Source organism: Antrostomus carolinensis, unplaced genomic scaffold (genome assembly GCF_000700745.2).
Source record: "Antrostomus carolinensis isolate BGI_N321 unplaced genomic scaffold, ASM70074v2 scaffold43777, whole genome shotgun sequence".
Lineage (NCBI taxonomy): Eukaryota > Metazoa > Chordata > Aves > Caprimulgiformes > Caprimulgidae > Antrostomus > Antrostomus carolinensis.
In genome coordinates, this window is record NW_010326151.1 from 1 (window position 1) to 7,998 (window position 7,998).

A 7,998-nucleotide genomic window follows, 5' to 3' on the forward strand; every position below is an offset into this window, starting at 1 on the left:
GATGCAGCTTGATGGGAAGATGCCTTTTGGTCGTAGCAGGTGAAGATCCCATGTCGGGCGATCTCCCTCTCCCGTCCGAGGTGTGCACGTGAGAGGAGATCTCAAACCATGCAGCTCAACTGCTCCCCAGTGTCTGATGCCTCCGTTCCCCTCCCTGCTCCTCCCTCCTCTTGCCACACTTTCCACTGGGATTTCTTTTCCGCCTAGTGCATAGTCATCCTCCATCCCAACCCTTTTGCCTCTGACGGTTTTTGACTGTATTTTAAATACTATTTTTGACTTGTACTTTCCATGACTAGTTTTCAAGGTTCCAAGGTTTTTTTTTACTAACTTTGACTGCGTCTCTCTATCTTCTCCCTTTCTGCACTCCCCTCCCTGCCCACCTCAGATCTTGCAGTGTTCAAGGAGCGGCTGAGAGTGTTAACAGTAGGAGGTATGCAATTAATGAGCCTTTAACCCTCTGGGGTGCAGGACTCTCTTTGAATAGGTTATTCTGGGCATGAACCAAGCCATCTCGCACCACTCTTGGGTTTTGTAATATGTTTATTTTTAATTCGTCCTGCTAAAAGTCTTGATGTAGGCGCTTGGTTAGTGATGTTTCATCTGTAGAGATCCCTAATTTAGAGCCTGGCTGGCCTTTTCCATACTGTGTGTTTGCATGCCTAGCTTGCTAGAATGCACATTTGGTTGTGAACATTAATTTTATGAGCCTTCAATCTCCCCGAGACTGATTTGAGTCTCCTAAAAATCGAAGTTGTCTTCTTCTGACTCTGCCCTGGTTTTGTCCTGGTGAAAATTTGGCAGCTCATCCCTAGCCTTTCCCCCCATCTCAAGGTATTGCTGCCTATAAATACTGAGCACTATCAAAAAAGCTGTCAGGCTGCAGCAAAGCAGAAGCAGAGATGCTTAGAGCCCTGAAAACTCCTTGTTAAATCTGATACGCCCCCAAATTGTGCCTAAGTCTTCAAAATGGCGTGGCAGAGCGAGCCAAAGCCCTGTGCTGTTGGGCTGGGAGCCACAGCAGTTTACTGAGGCTTCCCTGAAACCTCCAGCCAGTGGTTTATCTGGGATGCTCCGTACTAATGCCGCCTCTCTCCAGGACTTCTGTTTGGATAGGAACTGCAGAGAATTCCAAGGGGACAAACCCTCAGTTCCTGCCAGCTTCGGTTCAGTGCTCCCAGGCGTGGCTCCGGAGCTGAACTCCCTGGTGTCTGGCTTAATTCCTTCCCCTGGGACTAGCAGCATCCAGGAGGGTAATAAGGGCAGAGGAGGGGATGCAGGAAAACCTCTGCTCCAGGCTTGCCATAGGTGTTCCCAGCCTCCGGTAAACACCGTGGATGAGCTGTGGGCGGCCCCATCTCTGGCTCATCCTCCATTCCTGACCAGAGGGATGGACTCTTTAAAATGAAGTTCAAGGAGGGTCAGCTCTGGAGGGACCAATTTTTTCATCCGTTTGCCTGGAGGAAGGTGGTTTACACTGCCTGGCAGCATTTAGGGGGTAGCATCCCCCATACCCTCCCTAGAAGAGATGCCAGCTGGTTTGGGGGGAGCTGGGAGGAGCGGTGGTACCTCGGCCTCCTCCACCTTGAAACCTGGATTGTGTGGGAGGGACAAGCAGGGGCCCAAGGGAGGTGTCAGGACCAGCAGCAGGCAGCTCCACTGGTCCCCCACTTCCAGCCAAGCTCCTGCTTCAGAAGGGTCTTGTGAGTCCCCGATCCTCTTCCCAGCTCTGCTTCTGCCTTGCTGCATCAGTTCAGCGGGTTCCTTCTCCCTCCTCCTCTGTGCCTCCGTTTCCCCAAAGACAACCATGATCTTCAGTGGGCTCTGAGGCACCTGCGATGGCTATGGGGTACCGTGGAGCTGCTGCAGGCCCTGGCAGGGACTGCAGCTCTAAAACCCGGCATTGGGCTCTGAGCCCTGCTCTGCACCTTCTCCAGGCGCAGCCAGCTCCCCACAGCCCCATGTGCCGTAAGTAGGAGCCACCTACGAACCACGAGGTGCCAGCACCAACAAGGAGGGGGTTTGCTAAGCAGAGCTAGGCTAAACCCCTAATTAAAGGGCTGTTAATTGAGTGAAGGGGGTAACTGGGCAGCAAAACCCCTGAGGGGCTGGCTGGCTGCCCCACTCCCGGGCTGAACTATTCAGGAGAGTCCGTCGCAGAGCCCTGATGCTGTTTTCTCTCTCTTGCTTCTCTTTCTCTCCCTCTTTGGGGTTTGTCTGTTTTAACCGTTTCCTTCTCCATGTTGACTCTTCATTTTTAATTCCTACCATGTGGCAACACCTCCGTTGTGCTCGATGACTCCTTGATTCCTGTTTCTTTTCTCTCCCCTCTGTTATAATTTGTGTTGTATTTTTTGTGTTCTTGGGGCTACAAACTTCCTGACTTACCCTGGATTTTAATTACCAATTTACATGTGTATATATATTGCTTTGTGTTTCATTTCCTGCATTACCTTTTGTAACAACTTTGTTGTTCTGTGCTTAATTTCTTTTTGTTTAATTACGGCTTGGTTTTTATCCATATAAACCTCCTTCATGCTTATTTTTGTTTTTATGCTGCTTTTTTGTGTCCTTTCCCCACCTCTCCCAAACGCACCTGGTCTTTGCGTGACGGTGTCTCCCCATCCCCCTTCCTTCCTTTTCTCTCTTGCTTTCGCTTGTCCCATCCATGACAAATCCTGCAGGCTTTTACGGGCTGGATGAATCTGACCTCGACAAGGTCTTCCACTTGCCCACAACCACTTTCATCGGTGGAAATGAGTCGGCTCTTCCACTCCGGGAAATCATCCGTCGGCTGGAGGTGAGGAGGGCAGGGAGGGCTGTGCAAGAGCTGTTTGCAGCTCGGAATGGGGTCAGAGCAGTTGTGTTTTGGAGGTCCTGGGCCCTGTTGCTGCCTGCAGCCTGGGCCAACCTGCAGATTTTAAGCTTTTCAGGTTGGGAGCTGCTCCTTGGTGCTTGCCCCACTCTTAGCAGTTGCCCTTTGTTACCTGGTCATCTCTGATCACCTCCAGCTTCGCACTGCTGTAGGGCAATGCATTTGGTCTACCCAAGGTGGAGCAAGCCCCAGGCAAATAAATATTGCATTTTTTGAAACCTCTCCACCTACATTTTCCAATTGAAAGTAGCAGACGGTGCTAGCAGAGCAGAGGAGCGGGCTGGAGGCAGGCGGTACCCCGCTGTGGTGCTGCTGCTCTGTGTGGTGGCCCCTTGGATGGTCTCTGTGGAGGAGCAGCTCCAACCTGGAGCTGCGGCTTCCAGCTCTTGAAGCCAGTTCCCCTTTGCTGCCAAATTTCATACCCTGCTCTGCCCAGTCTGAGAGCGCAGACAGCTCCCAAGTAAGCTGCAGGCTTGCTCACATGGTCCCTGCTGAGACAGGTTGACCTTGGGAGAATCAAAGCTGCGTCAACATCTTAGATAAGCTGCAAGAATGGGCTCCTTACTTGTTGGGGAAGGTTGTTTTGCTGATTCTCTCCTTGCTGTATGAAGTGGGATTTTGGACCTGGTCACAGCTGATGTCACCGAGAGGGAAAAATCTCGCCTCTGAGGTGGATGTAAAGGACTCGAGGATCTGATCCTGGGCCCCTTGGGGAAAGGGAATTAAACATTTTTATGCTGGGACATGTGCAGGTCTGAGCTGCCCCGCAGCATCCCGGGACATCCCCTGCAGCATCCCCTTTCCTGGGAAGACAGCTCAAACCAAGCTCCCAGAAGAGGTGGGGGCTGCTGGACACTGCTGCTGGATCCCCCCAGGCTGCCATTGCAGGCAGCGCTGGCCCGTGTTCAGGCAGGGGTTGGTGTCTCCGCCGGTGCAGGAGGGTTCTTTGTCTCGCTGAAAGGTTAAAGAGGGGAATGAAGGAGTACCTGGCCCTATGGCCCGAACCAATGCCACACTGCCTGTCTTTGCGGGGGGGTGAGGAGGTGCTAAAGCCTTGGCTGTTGTCTCACAGCCCTTCTTCTCCCATCGGGGCAGATGGCCTACTGCCAGCACATCGGTGTGGAGTTCATGTTTATCAATGACCTGGAGCAGTGCCAGTGGATCCGGCAGAAGTTTGAGACCCCAGGCATCATGCAGTTCACCAACGAAGAGAAACGCACACTGCTGGCCAGGCTGGTCCGCTCTACCAGGTACCATGGAAGGGTTTGCACCTTCCCCTTATCTTCCCTTGCTGCCCCCAGGGTGGTTTGTGGTCACAACCTGAGTCACATCTTGACCTCATCTGTCGTGCAGGTGAGGGTGGTGCCAGTGAGCTGCCAGGCTGCCAGGCTCAGGTACTGGCAAAGAGCCTGAAAACATGGATGATCTGAAAGAAAAGGTCTAAAAATAAAGTTAAATGCAGCACTGTGTCGGGGTGGGGGAGCAGCCAGCTGGGCTCTGCAGGAGGAGACCGGGGTGACCGGGAAGGCTGCGTGATGCCTACTTAAGCATCACTGGGTGCTGCGGCTCCCTCGGTGTGGTCCCCATCCTTTCTCTGGTTTCTGCCCTCAGCTGTAGCCCTGGCACTGATCCGTCTCTCCTTTTGCCTTCCAGGTTTGAGGAGTTCCTCCATCGGAAATGGTCTTCAGAGAAGCGTTTTGGTCTGGAGGGCTGTGAAGTGCTGATCCCAGCCTTAAAGACCATTATTGATAAGTCAAGTGAAAAGGGAGTGGATTACGTGATCATGGGGATGCCCCACAGGTAACCCTGCCTCTCTCCAGGGCAGTGCCTGGGGTGCAGAGGAGGGGGATGCTGCAGGGGTTTGGTGCTTGGAGGGCACACTAGTTTCTGCCATCACCTAACTGGTCTTGGTTGGTGGTGAACCTTAGCTGGAGAGCTCAGGCCTTGGCTGCTCTGCTCATCACGGTGTTTTCAGCTTCAGCTTGTTTGTCAATTCATCTGGTGAGGGGTGGTGGCTCACGCAGCAGAGCTTGAATCCCAGAGCAGGATTTGGTCTGCCCACTCAGGGGCAGCTGTCAGGATGCAGCAGCAGCCAGTCCATCCCTGTGCTGAGGGGTTTGCAGTCTCCTTCTTGGGTGAAACCATAGAGCTCCCTCCCCAATTAACCCTCCAGCTGTCACGGGAGGTGTGAGGTTGTCACACTGCCTCTGCGTGATGGGGTGGATGACAGGTCACTGTCGGCATTCAATGCCAGACTGGCACTGTTGGTTGCCAACAATGGTCTTGCTTTTGCAGGGGACGCCTGAATGTTCTTGCCAACGTGATCAGGAAAGAGCTGGAGCAGATCTTCTGCCAGTTTGACTCCAAGCTGGAGGCTGCTGATGAGGTAAGTCTCCTCCTCTGCCCATAGCAGGTTGCTGTCACCTGTCCCCATGCAGTTCCCAAAGGCTGCAGCCATGCAGTCTGAGCTGGATTGTGCCACTGCTTGTGGTGTCACTTGGTGGCATCACCGTTGCAAGGATTTTCACATGGCATACTCACTTGTTTGATGAAAGCCTTTGTGTCAGTGCCAGTGCTGGTCTGTCCTTGCCTGTCCTGGGGGGTGACGTGTGCCCTGGCCACTACCACTGTCTCCAGTGCAGGCTGGGGACTCTCCATGGGTGTAAAGGTTCATGCCTTGGGGTGAACGATGAGGTGAAGGGAAGGCGGCCAGGAGCAGAGGTTGCCTTGTACGATTGCAGCAGCCCCTGGTTCCCATACAGGGCCCTAGAGCAGCTCCAAAAGCCCTAAGGCTCAAATCACTTGTGCCACAGGCTCTGTCACTGCCATGCACTAAGGCTTCAAAGCTTTGGCTTTTGGAAAGCTGGGCTGGGCTGACTTTATCCTGCCATGCCCTTCTGGTGGGCTGTCAAGGTGAGAAAACAGCAGCCTGGGGTGTTGAGGTGCCCTGACTCGGAACCACAGTGTATTGTGAGCGGTTCCAGGGACAGCTGTACTGCCACAGGACAGGCAGAGCTTGGTTGACCATTACCCAGCTCTGTTTTCCAGTGTCTTCCCCAAACCCACTGCACTTGCTTCTTTCCCTGCACCTGCAACCTTACCTACTAGATGGGCTTGATGCATGTCTGAGGTTTGGCACCTGGAACAAGCTACTTTTGCTTTGCCGAATGCCAGGTCACTCCTAAATTGAGTATCTGCTGCCTCCTGCCAGTGCCTTCAGAAAATGCCCCCTTTTCCTAGCCCTTGGAGTCAGTGCTGCCCTGCCTCAGGTCTCCTTCTGTGTCCCCAAAGCCACTCATGTTCCTGGGGTCCTGACCCTCCTGTCCTCTCCCCTTGGTCAGGGCTCCGGTGATGTGAAGTACCACCTGGGAATGTACCACCGCCGGATTAACCGCGTCACTGACAGGAACATCACCCTTTCCTTGGTGGCAAATCCTTCTCACCTGGAGGCAGCTGATCCTGTTGTTCAAGGCAAGACTAAAGCGGAGCAGTTTTACTGCGGGGACACGGAAGGAAAGAAGGTGAGGGGTGCTGAGATGCCTGTAGTGAACTGGCCTGGGCTGGACGGGGTTTGGTGGGAGGCAAGCTGTTGGGAAAGTGAAGAAACCCAGCTGATTTTTGTTTTGTTTTGTTCCCCAGCATTCACCTTGCTGTCACTCGTTGAGTTTGCCCCCCATCCTTCCGCACTGTCTTTGGGGATAACTTTGGTAGGGGCTTGCCCACCCCAGGCTCCCATTACCGCTTCCTCCATCTCTGAATGACTGGCTCAGCTGGGCTGTGGGGAGCGGCAGATGCCCAAACCCCTGGCTGGAAAGCGGGGAAACAAGGGGTTCTCCCGAAAGCCAACTCAAGCATCACAGCTGAAGGGGCTTGGCAGTAGGAGCCTCGATGAGGATGGGCTGAGGGTTGGGGCTGTTCAGCCTGGAGAAGAGAAGGCTCTGGCGAGACCTTCTAGTGGCCTCCCAGTACCTGAAGGGGCTACAGGAAGGCTGGGGAGGGGCTTTTGACAAGGGCAGGGAGTGATAGAACAAAGGGCAATCATTATAAACTGGACAAGAGTAGATTTAGATGAGATATGAGGAAGAAATTCTTTGCTGTGAGGGTGGTGAGACACTGGCCCAGGTTGCTCAGAGAAGCTGTGGCTGCTCCTCCCTGGAAGTGTTCAAGGCCAGTTTGGATGAGGCTTTGAGCAACCTGGTCTAGTGGAAGGTGTCCCTGCTGATGGCAAGGGGGTTGAAACTGGATGAGCTTTAAGATCCCTTCCAACCCAAACCATTCTGTGATTCTGTGATTCAAGCTGAAGGATCTCAACATAACCAGGAATAACCGTTCCTGGGGCTAGAAAAGCTGGAGCTGGCAGCAGGAGGCAGCTCTCTGCACACAGGTGGGAGAGCAGGCAGGGAACGGGCTGGGGGAGGGCATTATTTGCCATCTGATTCATTGCAGACCTGTCTCCAACACCAAGAAGTAGAAAGGTAAGATCAAAAGTGCTTCCCTTCCTCCTACACCCCAAGGGCTGGGTATAAACAGACAAACTCTGTCCTTGGACAGCAAAATAACGTCGCCAAAGCCAGAGTGAGCTCCCGGCCTGACTCCTACCCAAAGGTCTTCTGGGGTGAAAGGGGCATTTTTCTCATCTTGCCTCAGTTAGAAAAAGGCTTTGCTTTGGGATGTGTGTGTTTGGAAATAGGACTCACCTCCCAGCTCCATCCTGCTGCCTAATTGAGGTACCCCAAGCGTGCTGCCCTTGAGCTGGGGGAGCACTGGTGGCCACAGCAGTTGTGCCAACCATGGCCGGTTCCACTCCGATCCCCTGAGAAAGCATTGGATGCACTGATGAGCTGCTCCATGTCCTTCCTGGGACGCTAAAGGCTCACGGGGATGAGACTTGGGCCCCTTCCTGGTGGCTGCTCCTGCCCACTGCCCCTGCAGAGCTCTGGCTGACCGCTGTGGCTTCACATCTCCCAGGTGATGTCCATCCTCCTGCATGGAGATGCTGCTTTTGCTGGGCAGGGCATCGTGTACGAAACGTTCCACTTGAGCGACCTGCCCTCCTACACCACCCACGGCACCGTCCACGTCGTGGTCAATAACCAGGTGAGGAACAAACCCCCTGTGTCCAT

At 53.7% G+C, this 7,998-nt stretch overlaps 1 protein-coding gene across 1 annotated transcript in view; it reads left to right on the plus strand.

Annotated features, from left to right (window-relative positions):
- Nucleotides 1-388: 388 nt before the first annotated feature.
- The window catches only part of LOC104527687 (2-oxoglutarate dehydrogenase, mitochondrial), a gene marked incomplete at both ends in the record, with an annotated part of 10,026 nt that continues 2,416 nt past the window's right edge, over nt 389-7,998 (plus strand). Inside the window, 7 exons of the mRNA XM_010171475.1 lie at nt 389-433; nt 2,685-2,800; nt 3,971-4,125; nt 4,529-4,675; nt 5,171-5,261; nt 6,217-6,396; nt 7,844-7,972. Of these exons, the coding sequence (XP_010169777.1) occupies nt 389-433; nt 2,685-2,800; nt 3,971-4,125; nt 4,529-4,675; nt 5,171-5,261; nt 6,217-6,396; nt 7,844-7,972 (863 nt within the window). The remainder of the gene's footprint in view (nt 434-2,684; nt 2,801-3,970; nt 4,126-4,528; nt 4,676-5,170; nt 5,262-6,216; nt 6,397-7,843; nt 7,973-7,998) is intronic.